Source organism: Anopheles maculipalpis, chromosome 2RL, assembly GCF_943734695.1.
Source record: "Anopheles maculipalpis chromosome 2RL, idAnoMacuDA_375_x, whole genome shotgun sequence".
Lineage (NCBI taxonomy): Eukaryota > Metazoa > Arthropoda > Insecta > Diptera > Culicidae > Anopheles > Anopheles maculipalpis.
The window spans coordinates 12,750,412-12,769,767 of NC_064871.1; the positions used below are offsets into that span (position 1 = coordinate 12,750,412).

Genomic DNA, 19,356 nt, shown 5'->3' on the forward strand with positions numbered 1-19,356 from the left:
GGGGACTGGCAGTACGGGGGAGGGGGAGTGTGGTGTGTTGGTTTGTTATGTTTTCTTTTGTTTTTCTTCAGCTTTTGTACGGCTGATCATGCTCGCCCGCTGGGGCCAGAATAAATGGTAAACGTATTTATGAGGCGATTGGTTGAGTATCATTCACTCTGCGATTGAGTGGCTGTTCGAAAGGTTTTTTTTGCAGAAGCTATAGAACCACTCTATAATCATTACAGTAATATGTCTTTCAAACTTCCGTGATTTAATCAATTTTTATATCATTTCCAATTTAACGTCACTTGGCATAAACATAATGGAGACGCCCAGTACTTTGTAAATAATTGAGATCATGAAGGTCGCCCCAAGCGGTTGTAATTTTTAAATCATCCTTTTTAGATCAAAATATCTTTTTAATGAGAAATCCATAGACATTTCAACGCAAGCTCCATTTCTTTCACACAAATAAAAAACACAAGAACGAACCTTCTTAAAATTGCTCCTTGTTTGGTTTTGTGCTCAGATAGAAGGACCAGCTCTAGCAAGGGTACCACCGATTTGGAAGCCATTTTCAAAGCAACACACATGATTGTTCCATTGTTCCTGCTGTCTAAAAATCGATTGATCCATAAAAAGAGAATGCCTAACCTTCTCCATACCGTTAGCACAACAAAACAGTCACGGGCTATTTGTCTTTGCTGTCAAACAAACGATGGCAAGGTATATGTGCTTTGGTTTTTTGTCCTTTCAACAGCAAAAAAAATCATACATTTTCCCGTCTTTGTGTGGTGACTTTGGTTCGGTTGTTTTGTGCATGACTCTTTTCTGCACTTGATTTGGTTTTGAATGCCAAAATGGCCTTTTTTCCCACCCGGCAAACAGTGACAAAAAAGACGACAAATCATCACATGAAACTGTGCGGATGAATTGCAATCGCACTGGAACGGAATGTGGTTGTACCCGAAGGTCTGGTCACACCGTGGTTCCGTGACCAGATTGCGTTGTCTTCCAGCATTGGTACACGAAAACCCAGCACAGGAAGCACATTTTATCTTCAACTGTCTTTTCGAATACGGGAGTACGAAGTACGGCGCCAGCTTCTTTTGCGCCATTTTGTTCGGGTATAGTTTTACGCGGAATTCTTCACCGTTAGGCCACATCAGACGGCAAAACCCATTCGCTCACAAATTCTGTGTTCGCGCTTCACGTTCGTGGTGCGTGTGTTTGCTTTCGGTGTGAAATATTTATCACCTTCACCACCGACACCATCGCTCAGTGTTGTACTCTCCGGTGCCTGAACGTTGGCAACTCGTTTGCATTCCAAAGGCAACCCGCAGCAAGTAGTAATCCACGCTCTCCATCCGCTCGTACTCGTCTACTGTACTGGGTGGAATTCAAATTCGCCACTTGGAAAAGCTGTGCCAAAAAGCGCTTGCTCTAACCTACGAAACAAAAAACTAACCTTCCTACTGACACCTTGCACGGAATATCTAATCCCACGTGGTAGTACCGTACAACATCCCTTGGTGCGTACCCTTCAACGTTCTGAACCACGTACTACGGTTGGAACAATCTCGCACCATCTGCACACCACGAGAAGAATTTGTAATATTTTGAGTCTTGCTACCTTTCGGCAAGTCTGGTCGTGTGCTGGAAGGATTCATCGTTGTGAAGATGGGCTGTACAACTTGCTCTTTATGATACTTTGATTATGACGTTATCACTATTGAAGTACACATACACACACACACACACACATACAAACATTAATACGACCTTCAGCAAAAAAGATCCTTCCAGTAAGAAAAAAATCCCCTCGACCAGCTGTTTAAATGAGCCAATAAAGATATTGTCTTTGGCTCGTTTATGTTTCGTGACGCAGAATTAAACGGCTATCTAGGAAAATACCCAAAAAAGGGACCGGGAACATTTGTCTGATCGCCGGGCATCGTAAATGGAGAGAGTAATATTTTGCAACCCACCCATCCCATCTTCGTTTACATGCTCTTCTACTCCATCACAGCACAGCGGCAGCAGCACCACGGAAATAGCAAATTCGGCCCAACAGGTGTCATAATCGGATTTTAACTGTTTGCGTTTAAATTTCACACCGCTCGCGGGATGGAGTGTGCATCGGCTGTTGGAAAGACATTCGTTGAAAGTGAACATTTTTCATCCACACGCACAGGGGTACTCGTTGTCCGTTCTGCTACAGCCCTAGCCCAAGTTGGAGCTCCAGGATGGAGATTAATTTCGATCGTCACGGTGGTTCTTTATTAAAAATATCATTTCACTTTCATTGCCTGCTGTTCCCATGCCCTGCTCTTCGTGCGTGCGAAGCAAAGAAGCATCCGAAAAACTCCTGCAAAAGGAGCAAGCAAACATAAATAAATCGCACCCTTAATGTGGTTTTCATTTACCACCTCTTTCGTGACCTTTCGCGCCAATCAACTTCAAGAGAGAGAAAGAAAAAAAACCCCTCCACGGTCTTACAGGGTAGAATTTTTCAGCGCCAAGAACGCTCGACGCTATCCGAGTGTGGTGGACGAGATTGATGAGTTGAGATTTAATTTTGTGGTTGAATTGATTTGATTTGGGATTCCGGAATTGGGAATTCAGCGGCGGTCGCTTTCGGCGGGCGTTTTCCTTCCTCCATCTTTCACCATAAATTCACATCCCAACAACGCACCGCTGCTACAGGGAAGCACTTGAACTAGTTGCGATCAAACCAGACCAGAATGTAATTCAATTAACGAACGGTTAAGCGAAGGAAATTATCACCTGAGGTCAAAGGTGGCCAACCGGGGCATCGGATGCGATGTGACTCGCAAGCATAACTGACTGTTCACTTGGCGCTTTTTGCCTGGTCCGCTACAATTACTACACGATGAGAAACTTTCCTTGAAAAGACGCGTAATTAGTTGGATTTTCCACCCAGCACGCCCATACACATGGATAGCCGTTGGCGATTTGGAGTCGTGAGGGTTTCTTTTTTTGTCATCGTCGTCGTCGTCGTCGTCGTCGTCGTCGTCGTCGTCGTCATGTGTCTTTGTCAAGAATATAACTTCATTAGCAGAGGGAATGCTGGAAGGGTTGTCTACGCTGGAAAAGCTTATAATGTGGCACGTTTGAAGCAATTTTTGCTGCGGAATCAAGTCTCCGTAGCCTCATTAGGTTTAATAATTGTGCGGTGTAAGCAGTTCTACTAAACTTGAGCTAAAAATTTTGATTTGTTGGTGAAGGAAAATAAAGGCATTTTTTCACTCTCCTTGGCTTAACGATCTGCTAGTTTAAGCTGGCCAGCTAATGGCTTACGAGACTATTTTATATCATGCAGTAAAGGACTATCAAGACGGGATTTGTACCCCGGTCCTGACGTGAGATTGAGATAAAGCTAGCTTATCAAACAAACTGAATGAATAATAAATTTAAAAATTGCATTCTGCAGGGTATCTAATAAACTTCTCAAGTTTAGATTATCTTCCTTAACATTGCGACGATTTATTTAACTAAAAAGTCAAAATCCAAACTGATCCCCTAAATAATACTGCTGTCAATAATTCAAGCACTGTACTTAGCTGCAACAAATAGCTTCCCCGGTATCCGTTGTACCATTACCAGCTTTTTAACGTCCTGATGATAACTGATCCGTTTAATCCTCTTCTGGAGTGAAGTACATCACAAAAAACGACTAAGTAAGCACATTTGCATTTGATACCACGTTCCAGCTCCAGTCACGCGTAAATGAAGGACCACATTCCCTACCGAACTCATGTTCATCGTTCCCATAAGCACGATCCCGTTCGTACGAAAGTATTCGATCGCAAGGGATCGCTGCTTTCATTCGGTCCCATCATCCAACAGCATCCACCGGACGCTTGCTGATGAGGTCCAGAAATTCGTCACCGGTTACAATTGGTTTCATTTCTGGAACGGCACGAACCACGGTTCCCCCCCCCCCCCCCCCCCCCCATTTCTCAGCGGCTCCACGGTGGCTCCAAATGCCACGGTACGATGGGCGAAAAGATATTTTGTCGCATATTCGTGCAATCCCCGAACCGATGCTACATGGAACCGAGACGCGCTGTTCGGTTTATTGGCAAAATTAAGCAAAATGCAACGATGACACTACGGTACGGACGGTTACGACAATGTGTTGTCCAATGTGAGTCCGTTGTCGAATGCGCTCATCCTAGCGTAGCTTCTCGCTCGCAACAGACCAACAGGCGAGGGAAATGAGTGAAGAGTGGAAGCAAAAAAGGGGAAACCGGGTACATCAAGTAGTAGCATTTACATGCTCGGTTCGTATTTCCAAAGCGAGTGGAAGTTTGCTCGAAAAGTCTTCTCGGCTATCAAAGCGTAGCAACGAGCGAGCGAGCAAGAGTCGGTCGCATTTTCCGATCCGATCGGTTGCTGATGCCGGTGTACGGTTACGGTGCATGCAAAACGCGGCAGAATTGTTCTCTGGAGAGTGGCGTGGAGTATCATAACCGGGCTGGTTGGTGTTCACGTCATGTCGTACAATAAACATGAATCGTAAAATTCAACTACCGTCCCATATCACTGGATTACGGTTTGCGCTCAACAGGAGGCGAGTTCTTGTGTGTGATGATGGTACGGTGTGAGTGGACAGACAATCGTGTTCGATTGAAGTGAGTGGAAACTGTTTACTGTACGCAACAATAGCTTACAGCAGTTAAAGCTGAAAGTGTTGTATATTGTTTTAGGGTGAAAAATTTGTAAATTTTAAATACTGTGTGTTACTACGGAATTAAAAACAAAACATCCTAAACAAGGAGTAGTCTGACTGACTAACCAATTACGGGTATAATCAATTCAAGAATCAGTAATGGCAGTTCAAGGCTTCTCTAGAAAGCAGAGTCGAAATCGAAAACGGAGACCGCTGGATGGAGAAAACTATTTATTTCACACCAGAATGTTTCAAGACCAATAAAATGATAAAATGTTGGTATTATAAAATGGTATCTACTCTATTTATTTCAATATTCGACATAAAATTGTACCAATTTAATACATTTCAATTTTCGACTATTAAATGATAACAAATCAAAATATTAACTAGCGAGGCAGCTCTGTCTGGAATAGGAGCCTAAAAAAAGGACAGTAGACGTGAAATCACCGGGTTGTACTCCAACAGTAACCTTACCAACAAACAAATATTACTTTAAGGTATAGAGGAACAATGAAATCGAAGCCAAGACGCCTCAACACACCAAGCACATCATTTTTGTAGAGATGGCTGTTGACTACTCAAAAACTAAGGAAGAGAGCTAGGACAGTATCAAATTTTGAACATATAAATGAAATTTCAAAATCTTGTCTCATCCCAAAAATATTTTGAAAACACAAAAAGGCAAGACTCAGTGCGCCCTGATTTTAAGGTGATTTAATCCAAGATGCAAAAAATGGTTCAACGAAAATGAATCGTAAAGATATCAGCACTATCCTTGGGCACATAAATATGTGAATCTTCTAGCTTTACGTCACCATTTGTTCTGGAATGTCCACCAAAGACATCTTGCAGCCTATCTCTATCTTGTTGACTTAATCAGCAAACAAAACAAGTAAAATCAAATTAAATTAACCCACTACGTGCTTTTCGTAGATATGGAGTGAATTTTCTATCCTTCCTAAATTGCGTTAGTTTACAGCTCACAGTGAAAATCTTTTCACACTGCTGTACGACGTTTGTTGCTAAGCCAATGCAGACAATCGGTATAAAGAAGACATAATATAACTTAGCCTTCCTCCCTTTCTGCCCTCCCAGTGACGAGCAGTTTGGCACGTGCACATAGTTTCCTTTTACTCATTTGTGTGTGCCTGTGTGCCTGTGTGTGCGTGTGGCCGTGTGCACGAGAACTCAATCAGAATGGACAGTCCGACCACTCCAGACGTCCCGACTTGGTGATGATGAGATCGCACCCGAGTCAAGCGAAAGTTGCGCGTTGCATTCCACTGTCGGTTGTATGAATCATAGCTCTAATGTTGGGCCGAAATTTGAGTAGCTCATCCCCGCTACACGGCTACACCCACGTCTGACTGGTGTTTGTAGTCCGACGCTCCGAAACCTGTCGGCTGAATTTGATCTAGTAAGCAACCATGCGTTGAACTTGAAGAAGAGGCATATTTGGGCTAGATATTTGGAGATGAAAAGAAAAACATTCCTGTGGTTTGGGAAGCGAAGATGCTAACGCTGATTGTACCGAACCGGATCGCCTACACGCACGTGTAATTGATCTTTGAAAATGTGCGAAATTCCCTCTCGGATCGGGTCGACGGATGAATGTGGCCTGAAAAATTGAACCAGTTTACCCGCGCGCCCGGCAATGGATGGTAATGTAATATTTTAATGCACTTTTCATTCACCTTTCATGCCATTCGGTAAGCTCCAACAGACCGACGCAGGTAACACGATCAAGACGCACTTCAGTGTCGGCGATATGAAACGATCCAGACCGCGCGCGCGCGCTCTCCGAAGCGGCTTGACTTGTTGGGGTCAACCGTTTGTCGATCGGTTGTGATGTGTGGCACACGGGATGGAACATACATGCTTTGGAAGAAAATTAAAGCAAAAAAAAAACACCACGAAGCTCGCCGTAGTCAATTCTTGACTCACTTCACCGCAAGTCGTCATCTCTTGAGGCTTTTTCTGTACAATTTCCCATCTCTCAGCAAGCGGCTCCGGTGAATGCGTCATGCTTACGAGGCCGCTTTCCACCAACCGCTAGTCACCGGGCTAGATGTTGAGAACTGACGCAAATACGTGTACAGGGTGTGAAAGGAATGCAAAATTACAGCGTTCAGCACCTGTGTCCGCAGGTTTCCACCCGTACGCCAGCACATTCACGCGCGCACAATACGCAGCATGTTACGCACGCTGACATTTACGCAATGTCGACTCAAAAAAGGAAAGTCCGTCGGTGTGGCTGTGCACCGCTAGAAGGGAGAAGTGTATCGAGTCTGGCTGGATCTCTTAAGTGCCAAAAAGTGGAACGCCATCACCCCGCTTTCGGCGTGGATGGAAAAATCACACGTTTGTGGTTGTTGTTTTCTGGTCTGTTCGGTTCCTTTCTGGACTGCGGTGTTTCCCGCTTTAAAAGTTGACGAAATGTTCGCCTGAAATTGTGTGTGTATGTGTGTAGCGATGTGGCGTGAAATTAATGGATGCAAATGTCTTGCCTGTCGTGTGTTCCGTTGTTTTGCAGGAAAAACATTTTTCTTTGGAGCGTCGTTTTCGCACGAAGCGTTAGTTTTTTCGGGCGGGGCGGTCAGCTTATGCAATCGATGACAGCCGTGCGTTGGAATGTTTTGGAAGAGTAAGTCGATGTTTTGTTTCGGCTTTAAGTTACCTGACGTGCATGGGAACATTATATCCGGGTGTTTGTGTTTCAAGTATTTGAAATTCATCAAATATTTTTTCGAGTCGAGTCCCTCTTGTAAAACCGTAATATTTATAAAAAGTCGCTGCAGCAATGACTCTAACGAACTAAGGAAAGACTCCGATTTTCGATTGTACAACTTCATGACTCGAGTTTTTATAGGTGTGAGTCGAACGAAGTTGTTCATACATTCCACCTCATACCCTGACAATCGATTAAGATGAAGAAATTTATCCCTAGGATATTTAAAAATTTATAAGCATCAAGATGCTTAATTTAGGGGCGGTCCGGTGGTATAGGCGACAGCGGCGCCGGTCGTCAAACGGCAGGACCGAGGTTCAAATCCCATCCGGACCGTCCCCCCGTAGTGAGGACGCTCTGGCTTACCTCACTACGTGGTATTCATCAGTCAATACGACCAGGCCATTCCTACAAAAAAAAAATCTTTATTAAATCCTACGTTGAAACTAGGGCATCACGGCTTCACACATAGTAGTCTTAAAAAGGGCCCGCAGACAACCACAGCTTAGTTAACCATTTTTGATTTTTAGCTGCCTGCAAACCATACACAAACATCATTATAAAATTGGAAAATAATAACCAATTTCTTACGTTCGGCGAAGTCATTCTCGAAAGTTCGCGTTGATGGTCTCTACGTGTTATAACTGTAAGAATAGCATTACCCCAAATTATCATATCTCCCATGTCATATCTCCTGGTAGATGTCCATGAAATAGTTTGCTTATGAAAACCATCAAACATCATTGCAAGCAACGCTCATTAATTCTCATAACTTTATTCACTACTTTCTGGAGCCATGAAAACTTCGTTTCAGGAACCAGAAAAAGTAAAAAAGAATAGTAATAATTATATTAAGTGATCAAGGAATTGTACAGTTGAGTTTCACTTTTCAAATGTAAAATTGAATTCTTGTGGAAAATAAAAATAAAAAAATGCCACATTAACTGGCCATCTTTTAACTGCGGCATCAATAGATCAACTGATCCATCTGATACTACAGTTATCGGTTTCCCGTTTAATAGAAGTTCAGGTTAATTATCTTAGTGTCTGTTTTTTGTTGTGCTACTTTATGTTCTACTCATAATCAGTTAAAGTTACTTGTGCTTCAGCCATTGGAATTGCATTGGAAGTGCATTGCAAGAGCAATTTAAACCAAAAGCGACTGGAATCAAAACATTCAATCTCTTCTTTTCTTCTACTTGATATTACGGACCACGTTTATAATGCATTGTAAGAGGATTTGATAACTCGTTTGGAATTTATGTGCAAGACCGCTAAATCCTCCTTGTTTATACCAAAGCGAACTGTCTTTCATAATTTCGGTCTCATCAAAGACTTCATTTTTCCATCATTCACGCGACACGTACTCGATCACATTAGCGCACACGCCTGGCACACACAGACACACGCACACATCCACCAATTGAATTTAATTTGGCAATATTGTTCCGTCAATTTTAATCATCCCACACTCATCACCACGTCATTATGCGCGCTTACGCCAACCAGCGGCGCCCAGCGGCAGTCCAGGTCGGCTAGGAAACATGACAAAGGTTTTCGTTCGAAACTCATAAATCAAACACGCCGTGCGATGACACTCAAATTAAGCCTCGGCCCAGACTGGCACATAATATTGCGCCGGGCGTCCGGACGGTCGATCGAACGGAGGGAGAAAAAAAACAAACCACCCGCTCGTGCCACGGCTGAGTGAAAAGCGGCCACAAATGTCGATCAATTTTCATCTTATTTTAGCCTGCTTTTTTTTCGCTCTTTCTCACTTTCTATTATCATTCCCTTATTCGTACAATGTCTGCCGTTGTCGTTTTGTGAAATAAATTGAATCGAATTTATCCATACACTCACTCACAATGCTCGGTTCCGGCTGTGGAAAATCGGGAAGGGAATGTTGCAAAATGAACAGCACGAACTGCAGGGCGAACAAAAACAAAAAAGAAACACGTCATTCGCATCAAAAATCGTCCAAATGGAAATGGTTTCCGGGGGGGAGCCAACAGCGAGACAAACACACACACATACACATACCAATGTCGCTCGTGCCTCCGGGAAGCAATTTTGAAAACTCGATACAAACGGTGCTGAAAAACAACGCAAAACAAAGCGGACAAAATGCTGGCTCAAACCCTCTGTACCGTGGCCGTGCTTGTAGGAAGAAGGAATAAATAAATAAAACAATTTCATCATCCAATCCTCCGGGATGCTCCTCTTTTATTTACCCTAATTAAATTTTAATAATCACATCATTGCTCCAACGGTCGGTTTTCAACAGTTTCGCCCAGCATCCAGTTTCGGCCCCGCTCCTCTGCCCTGGTGGACGAAATCGAACACACCGTGAACATCGGAATAAAAAGAATGAATAAAACACATCGTTCGGTATCGAGTGCAGTCTCAATATAGTGCGTTCCCAGTCCCCTTTCGTCGGCCATCTCCCACGTGCCCTCGAAACGCAACGCGATGATGGCGATGATGACGGCGATGATCATAAAACATTGATAGATATTTGCGACCATTAAAAATGCAGCGTCCATCTCACGTCCGGTCGAAAGCGCCCGCCCATTGGCATCCCCACCGACATACATACGGTGTGTCCCTCGTACGGTGGGGTTGGTGACGCGTACCAGGACAATCGCCATCGACAAGTCGCTCATGCGTTCGTTCGTGCTACCGGGTGGGGTAAAAGGGTTCGATATCACCCAAACCGGCAGAGAGTCTGGCGGGAGCTGGAGTTCAAATTGCGCATCGGGACCAACGTTGTGGAAACTGGATCATTCGTCCGTGACTGGTTATTTTTCTCCCATTCGCCATGAAATGGGCCGGCATTTTGGTGAATGGGTGAATGATGTGGGAGGAGCACACCAAACATCCTCCTACCAGAGTGGCACCGGCACAAACGAAGACAGCACGACGCCTTGCTGCCAGAGCCGCGAGGGCACGGCATGAGGGCATGAAATATTTATTTACCGGAAAATGCTGGACTGTAGCGTAACCGGTTAAGTGGATGGGTAGCAATCGGGAGACGGGAAGTTTATTTTTATTTGTATTTAAACTTCGAACCCACCCGGCAGCCTGTCAGTGACAGTTTGTGCAGTGGGACACAGTGGAAAACCCTCATTCGTGCCTTTAAGACATCCGATACTTCACATCCGGTTGAGGTTGAACCGCTCTTTCGGCTTCACTTTTAACAGTTATTGGTAATAGCTGGGCATAACAATGCTTTAAAGTTGATGGTCGAACAATTAAAGGTTATAAGTTCTAGAATTACTTTGAACGATTAATGTGATTTTAAACTGCATTTAAAATGATATCTTTCTCCTAAATGTATGCAAACAGCAACATAACAATACGCCATCTTATAGAGAAAAAGGAACTATACTTATTATCTAGCATTTTAAATAATAATCCACGAAATCTGAAGGTAAAGTTCGATTTCCAATCAAGTTGAGTGGAATTTGTGATCATCATTTGTTTAAGCTTATTTTTACATGTTCGGTGGTTACACAGAATAACATCCCCACCAACAATCTCAACTAGCTTAGTTAAGCGACATATTGAATAGTGACGAAAGACACATAAACTTGGCATGTGTCTACTTCCTGCTCAATAGCGTAAATATGATCACAAACAAATACACTCGGTAGCAGCCAGAAAGATCATTTTCCGTCCAATCGCATCAGCAAACCTTTTCAAACTGCTCGCGTGTATTCCTGTGCTTCTCCGGAATGTTTTTTTATTGTTCAATAACCATTTCCCTAATCAAATGGTCGATTCCGCGAAAAAAAAACCTACTCCCAACCCTTGCGGCAACCAGCTTTCCATGGACCGTCCCCAAACATTTTCTTCCCCACGATTTTTATCGTCCATCAACACATTTACGACGGGTGAAAGGCGAAACACACCCAGACCACCGGTCAAAGCGCCAGAAAGGTTCGGGAACAATTTGGATAGATTTTATTGAACACAAATAGCGAAGGATTTGCCCTCCTGGTTGTGCTTGTGCCATAAAAATTTTGGCCCACTCCGTACCGTCCGTCGATTCGAGCGCGGTTGGCGATCGATTTTCCGCTCGGAAGATGGCCCTGATATTCGTGTCTTCCGGGCGGAACAGTAACATTCGTGCCCGATTGGACACGCTTCATTTTACGAGTGATACTTTACCCATCTCGTCCGGGCAGATCCGATTTGATGATTGCATTTCCTGCACGCTGCCACGGTGTCGTATATCCGGTTCTAGTAAAAGTTTCGCCTAACGGGAAATAAATACAATAAACCTTAAAGACCCCTTCGCGGGAGGAAACGAGCAGGCCTTGGGCCACGTTGACCTTCTGTTGACCTTTCAATCATGGGGAGGGAAGCGGGAATTGATAATGGTGGTGATGACGATAGGCACAAGGAAAAACATATTTGCATTTGCATATCCGCACCGGATCCAAACCGGAGCGCAAGAGCTCCCATTCCGTCCTTCGACAGATTGTGTTAACTTTTTTCGCCCTCCATCTTACGGTGCCATTTGCAAGCGTCCGTCCGCGCGTCTTCGCGACACATATGGTTTGACTGGAATCCAATTACTTGGTGGAAAGCAAAGGCAGCACCGAAGTTCGATGGAAGAAAGAGCTCTACGCCTCTCACCAGCGCCAGTCTTACGCAGCCGCCACAACATGACGCAGCTTTTGATGCTGGCCATCCGTTAGTGATCGTAAAAAGCACACCCACCCTGCCTGTGCCTTCGGTGAATGGTGCCGATGAGAAGGAAAATATTAAAATTTGATTACGATCGGCACAATTTGAACCATTTGCCCCAGCAGCAATGGAACGGAAAATTGAAGAGCTGGGACGCATCTCGCCGCAACGCAATGACGCGGCGTCAAGGAAGCGACTTGTTTTTACTTTGTTCGTGATGCTTAAAACCAACGAGAAACCCAGTTTTACGACCGAAAAACGACGTACGATCGGTGCAGTACAGATGCATGTTCGTTTTCCTTTTCCTTGTTCTCCCCCCTCGAAAACCAAGGACAACGTTGGACAGCTTGCAAAAATCTGTTTGCCATGCAAAAATATTCAGTATTTATGACGCTTGCACATGGTATCGTCGCAAAGATGTTTAGTAAGTGCTTGACAGTTTTGCGTCGATGCAAAGAGAATCAGTTTTATCGCTTCGGTTTATAGCAATGACGAAAATTGTCTTTAGCTACTTTAGTGTCTAATGTCTGGCAGGTGCAGATGTTGAAACGATCTGCCTACAATGTGTTACCGTTTTGCTCCTGATACTACGTGTTATTATAGCGAGAAATTGATGAGTCAAATAGCATATTACTACAAGGCTTTATTTGTTTTTCTAGTGATTGAGTTTTTATGACGCAATATGTGAGGTTTTGTGTCATAAAAATTCGTTTTACTAGTAAGTGAATTTCGAACCAACATCTAAATGTCATCGAAATCGTTGTCGTTTTAATCTGGGATTTTAAAGACTACATGTTACACATCAAACAGTAGTAAAAACAATCCTAAATAAGAAATGTGAAAGGAAAGAAAGGACCTTCCTTCGTAACAGAATCAAATTTTCCCAATATATCTAGACTTCTCTCTGTCTATTCCTGGCTTAACAACCTACTTACTGGTCATGCCGGCCATCGAATGACTTACTAGACTTGCTGAAACCAAGTTGTTAGATAGATAGTAGACTAAACAGAGATCTAGACTTACAAAGTAGTTATTATTCAACATTTGGAAAGGAGGAAATGAAGTTTAAGAAAGGCTTAAGTACCTATTTAGCCTAAATGAGGTCTAAGTTTATAGCGTAAATAAGTACAATTGTTAATTGTTTAGTTTAGTTTAGTTTAATTTATTCACACAATGTTCAGGAAAAGCCAGACTGGCTTTTCCTGAACAACAATAATTAATACTAACTCGTACATTGGACATTGTTTACAACTAGTTACAAATATTAAGTTAATTCAAATATTATCGAGAAGTCTGGGTCGGAAGGAAGGTAATGGAAGGAGATGGGCAAACAAGTGGTCGTAAGTATTGAATAAAAGTGTAGTAGTTTTTTTTTTTTTTTTCCTTTCTGTTTTTTTTTTTGCTTTCTGTTTGTTGTTTCTGCAATGCCTAGTTTGACCGAAGCCTATCGATTGTCGTCCGTTTTAGCCTATGCGTATTTAGTTTAGTTTAATTTTTAAATTATTTAGCAATTAAGTAACTTATATGTAGCCCTAGCGGCAGATATTTCGTTTGAAATAAATAAATAAATAAATAAATAAATAAACGTACCGCACATAAAAGCGGATCATTAAGTCCGCCAGCCGTACGCCGAAAGGGAACAAAAAGAGGAGGACAGGATCGAAGAGAACGAGTTGGTAGGTACAAATGGAGGGATGAAACGAGACTGGGAACATCAACTGCGTTCGACATAAGGGAAGCAACAAACATGATTTGGAATACTCTGCGACTTTTTGCAAAGGTATCAAGTCCTAACAGCTGGCATCTTTGCCCATATTCCGACAGAGGCTCAGAAGTATTACCCGTCATGATTCTTACGGCACATCGCGTAAGTGATCGCTGTATTCTTTCAATGCGGTCGATCGATGAGTTGGAAACCGGACACCATACAATAAGACAATATTCGAGTGTAGCTCTGACCAGTGAACAATACAGGACTTTTAGGCACACGGAATCGATTATACAAGGTGTCATACGTTTTATAAACCCGATCGTTTCGATATGCTCGAGGAAAGTTTATCTGCTATCGAATGTTACACTTAGATCTCTGACATACTGTATTCGATTTATTATAATACTATTCCACCGAAAGAATAAACATTTCTAGCTGGAGTATGAGAGCGACTAAACGACATGACGTTACACTTTTCGGGACATAACACTACAATTCAAACGATGCTCCCAAGAAATAAAGCATTCGCAACGCAATCATCATCCTGTAAAAGCTTTCTATCGCCGTTCTTTTTAGAAAATAATTCTGAGCGCTTGTATAATACATGTTTGTACAAATACATAAATGTTCAAAATTTGTCTTTTATTATTCTTTGATTTCTTGCTAAGTATACAACATTCTGATGTCTCTTCTAGTTTTTTTTTTCTTAATAAAACAAGATGCGTAAACTTTAGTTATGTACTGTATTGGAAATAAAAACTGATTTTAAAATATATACAATAATACTAATTATTTTAATATCTAGAACGTGGTACGATTAGCCTCTTAAAACACAAATGTATGGTGTCGTTGAATAATGAGAACTAACATACGTTTTAATTTCATCCTTTCTGATCTCGATGCTAAACATCTGCTCTGATTTTGAAGCAATTCTCCTCATGTCTCTATAAAAAAACAGCATGCACACACACACCACATTATTGTTAGTGATGCTTGTAAATGATGCAAAACAAATGCTACCCCACCCGAGTGGGGGAGCTTTTTGAAGCAGCTTATCGTAACTTTTGCAACGTGTAAATTGCAACCAACGACCAACGGACTCAATGCTAAGCAACCAACAATGCACCAGCCGAGCATCGAACATGGTTCAGATTCCCTTGCGGTGAAAATAAAAACATATTCACATAGGAATTGTTTGTATGTTAGATAACCATCCACACATGCCATGTCGATGTTATTCAATTACTGTATCACAAGGAATGTTTGCGTGGAAGAAGTTTCCGTTTGGCAAAAGGGAATATGTATATCTACTGCTGCACTGCTCGCTCTGTGTAAGAGAGATTGTAATTTAATTTAAAAATTATGCTCAAACAGCAGAACAAACGAAGCGGTTCGAGTGAACGAGTGAACAAAAATTCCTGCCACCGGAATTCCTCCGTACCGGGAATGCTTATTTATAAATGAAGCTCCTGTGGAGCAGTTGTGTTGTTATGGTGGTGGTAGGAAAAAGGAAATCGCACACACACAGAGGGTGGAAGATAAAAAGCATATCAAACGCTTTTGCAGCAGCTCTTTGCAACGTCATCCAAAGGGATAAAGGCAACAACAAGAGCAACAACAAGAAAACCCGGTGGATACCACAATGAAAGGCGGATTTTTATTTCACTCTAAGATCCTTTCAAATGATTTAAACCATCTCCTCCGTCCAGACGGCGCAGTACAGCAGTTGCCGAGGTGATGGATTCGTTTGGTAGAAATAAATTTAACAAAACGTTTAAATAAACTTTTTCCGGTAAGGGACATACACACACACACAACAACAAAAAATCTCTACCCGAAACTCCAACCCAACCGGACCGGTTGCGCTTGGAAACGGTTCTTTAAAGGATAACAAGGACCGAACGTAATAACAAATAACACACAGCAAGCAAAAAACCAGGAAAAGGGCTTTACCAGCTACAGCAACAGAACAAAAAACAGGCCACGGGTTAGAGTGACAGTTCGGAAAATCCTGGTATAAAAGAAAACCCATTAAAACGCAAATCCCGTACCGCGTGGAACCCATCATCAACGGTAGGCGATACATCATTTCCCATGGGAAAAACCTTCCAACGCCTTTTCGGGGTTTTTTTTCTTCTGCTTCTTGCCTTTCTTCCTCATCAACGCAGCGTTTGAAGCTTCTGGTGCTATAGGGGTTTAAAATTGTTGGTCGCTTGCTTAAAGGTTTCTCGAGCACATCTTTATGGTTTTGCTTCATCTCCACCAGCGACAATTTCCCACCAGTGGCACGACAACCCACAACAACAAGCGTCGGCAAAAAAACGCTCGCTTACATGCACCGCGTGACCCATAAAAACCGTCGCCAAACGATGGCAGTTATTCAAATTGGCACCGATTGGAATATGCCAAACGGTATGTTTTATTTACTTCTTTTTACGACAATCCACGCAGAGGAAGCGAACGGGCGATTGTAAGCGTGTACTCTGGTGGAGCAGAGAAGCTGTGACTTTGCAACTGCTCGAAGTGTCGTAAAGTTGGTGTTGGCGTTTGGAGAGCAGATGGAAAATTGCCTCCTGCTTGAGGGATGTCTTTTTCTAGGGGAAAATCAAACCAGATTGGTCTAACCGGCGATCGTTAAAGCTGTTCCCCTGGCTAGCAGACTGTTCCCAGGGCAGATTTTCCGTTCAATTTAGCATTAATTAGGCCGAACATTTTCTTTTAATTTATTTTATGCTTCCACAATAACGATTGGGTTGTTTTTGTTCTCCCTCCGTTGCAGGTCCAGAATAGCATTCGATTGCCGTTGGCCGGACTGGCGCCACCGCGCGTCCTTATGTGTAGTGCCTCGATGGGTGCGGAAGGTTCCGTCACACTTCAGCTCCGGGAAGCGGTACAGGCGCCCGATGCGACCGGTTCGCTGGACGGAGCGCTCACGATCGGCTACCCAGATCCGGAAATGTTGGCCGACATGCTGGGCACATTCCAGGGAGCCTCGACCGGTGGGACCGATTCGGACGCCGGCAGTTTCGATCTGCTACAGGACAGCAATGGCAGCTCAACCGGTGCAACGTTACGAGCAACGACGGTCGATCAGATCGACCATCTTACCGGTGCTATACTTGCCAAAGCGAACAGCAGTAGCGGCAACAGCAGTAGTAGCGGCAGCAGTGGGAGTAGTACTGGCAACACAACAGGCACGTCCACAGTGACGATAAAAGCAGAACCGGGTAAGTGAATTTGGGTTCGAGATTAAGGGCTGATAAACTTGACGAGGCTAACGATAAATGAGGCAAAAATAGCACATCATATCGCCTTTTCAACAAGCAATGCTTGTTCCCCTAACCATCCTTAACCTGTTGTTGTAACATGGAAGTAAAATCTAGCTTTGTTTTAATTACTAAACACAATTTACATTAACACACTAAATTACTGATTTGCATCGTTCGTTTTCGAAAGCAGTAGAAAGATCAACAAGTACCCAACAGCACAGCACTAACTACGGCTTATGCTTTCATTCAGCAAAAATCCTCAAAATCGACCGCTCCCAACGAAACATGCAATAACTTGTTGGTCTTCCGAACGTTTCGCTCCGTTCGTTGGTGTGTGAAAAATAGCCTTTCAGCTCGCTCGACCAAGGTTTACCGGACAAAAGACCTCGCTCCAACAAACAAATGGTTTACTCGGCAACTAGTATCGTTACGTATCGATTCGAACCTTCGCTTGGAGCCAAATCGAATTATACAGGCACACAAAAACTTGCTCATAAGAACCGATGAAGGTTGTACCAAACTTGCCCAAAAGTACAGGACTTTGTTTTGTTTTTTAAACTGAATGGAACAAAAATTAAACCCCTAACCCTAGGGAGAAGCGAAGATTGAGCAAAAAATGTGCTGAAAAGTTTCCCGAGCTGCTGTTTGCAAATTTGCGTTCCCAACATTCAACTATTAATTTTTAGAATTTCAAACTGTCTTAAACTGTAATGTGAACCCTTTTTGCCTCTGCTCGACCATGGTTAAAAATATTTATTCCACATGCCACAGCCTCATTATTTCATAAAATTACAAATTCAACCTCCATGTATCGTGTTCCCTTCCACTCGTATATTGCTTCACTTATGGACGAAAAACGGGCTCCAGTCCACTGGAGTCCAGTTCACGTTGCCGTGGTTTCTATTGATATTTATTTTTTCAACCTCACTTGTTCCTCAATCCACACGCTCGACACTATCCCATGCACTCGTGCTGGACTCATGTTTCATGATTATTCAATATCCTTTCCAGTACTCCAGAACTTGGTTCGTTCGTTTTTTTTTCATGCAAAAAAAGAGTCTCCTTTTTTCATGATTTCCATGCATTCCCTTTTCCCACTCGTTGTGTGTGTGTTGTTTTTGTTTAAAAAAAATTATCGGTAAAAAATTGATCAACCCACTGCTGCAGCACACCCATGCACAGCTCTGGCTATTCCTAGCGTACGGCGCACGGTCACAGCCCACATGTCCCAACTGTACACCAGAACATAAATTTATTGAAATAACTCTGCATATCTCTGCTTCTCGGTCGGAAGGGAAAAATTCAAACCCACCGCCCCCCCGAATCCCATCCTCTAAAACGCTTCGGACTCGTTACAGTCCGGCAGTGGAGCCGGTTGGTTGGCCACGCTACTCACGCTGTCCCGTACGTTTTGCAAAACGGACCTTATCAACCGTACCGAGTAGATGTGGGCACGTGTGTGTGTGTGTGTGTATGAATCCGCCAGGCTCATACGGGCAAACGCCGGACCGTACCCACCCGCTATGTTGGGCCAGTGCATAAACTTTTCAGCTAGGTTTTATGGTTTTAAAGCATATTTATGTGCATGCACATGAGCTTTGATATCGGACTCCCATCGGACGGGGATTCCGAACCCCTCCCCCCCCCCCTCGCCCCTCTTCCTTCCAGTGTCCCGTGTCCCCGAAACACTCCATGGAAACGTTAACAACACGGACAAATTCAAGCCTGCGCCCTTTTTTTCTCTCTCTCTTTCTTCTACACCGCCACACGTTCTCCACAAAAACCATCGGATTGCCTATCGTTCAGGCGCTTTTGCATCGTACCGGACACGGTACGAAACCCTCATCAGGCTCGCATTTTGTCCCGCTCCTTGTGTACCGCACATATCGAACGAAACTGGTAAAGTAAACTTTGGCTACACGTGCCCTCGGGTACTGGACACTGTAATTGTGCTAACCAACAATAGATATGTGTGTGTGTGTGTGTCTGTGGTTGGTTGTAACAGGCGCAGCGGAACTGGCCCCATCACAGTTGTGTACCGAATTGTGGCTACACGTACCAAGATAAATCACAGCCGCTCACTAACCTTTTGTGTTGGAGCAAATTTTGCACACAAAAACTTAATTGAGATTAAATTTATGGAGCAATTGCGTTTTGTTGTTGCGTCCAACCACCAACTTGTATTATTGTTAATTATTTTTCAATTACAAACAGATTGTTTTTCGAGTTGAATTATATTTTCAACTGAGCTTCACCAATATCTTGTTTATTA

General features: G+C 43.2%; 4 protein-coding genes across 7 annotated transcripts in view; 2 read left to right on the forward strand and 2 right to left on the reverse strand.

Annotated features, from left to right (window-relative positions):
• LOC126557706 (nucleolar protein 56) overlaps positions 1 to 19,140 on the reverse strand; it is a 357,328-nt gene extending 338,188 nt beyond the window's left edge. Inside the window, exon 1 of one of the 2 annotated variants that reach the window (XM_050213574.1) lies at positions 19,131 to 19,140. The gene's annotated coding sequence lies outside the window, so the exon portion shown is untranslated. Of the gene's footprint in view, positions 1 to 18,996; positions 19,010 to 19,130 lie in introns of those variants that run through there. The other variant, XM_050213573.1, reaches the window with a different exon arrangement.
• Positions 1 to 19,356, forward strand: part of LOC126558132 (E3 ubiquitin-protein ligase RING1) — a 470,233-nt gene that overhangs the window by 439,427 nt on the left and 11,450 nt on the right. The window lies entirely within an intron of this gene.
• The window catches only part of LOC126556626 (serine-rich adhesin for platelets), a 111,501-nt gene that overhangs the window by 49,662 nt on the left and 42,483 nt on the right, over positions 1 to 19,356 (forward strand). For both annotated transcript variants that reach the window (XM_050212001.1, XM_050212003.1), the window contains exon 2: positions 16,595 to 17,042. In XM_050212001.1, coding sequence (XP_050067958.1) covers positions 16,595 to 17,042 — 448 coding nt within the window. The remainder of the gene's footprint in view (positions 1 to 16,594; positions 17,043 to 19,356) is intronic.
• The window catches only part of LOC126559737 (zinc finger FYVE domain-containing protein 1-like), a 281,299-nt gene that overhangs the window by 10,687 nt on the left and 251,256 nt on the right, over positions 1 to 19,356 (reverse strand). The gene's annotated exons all lie outside the window — the stretch shown is intronic.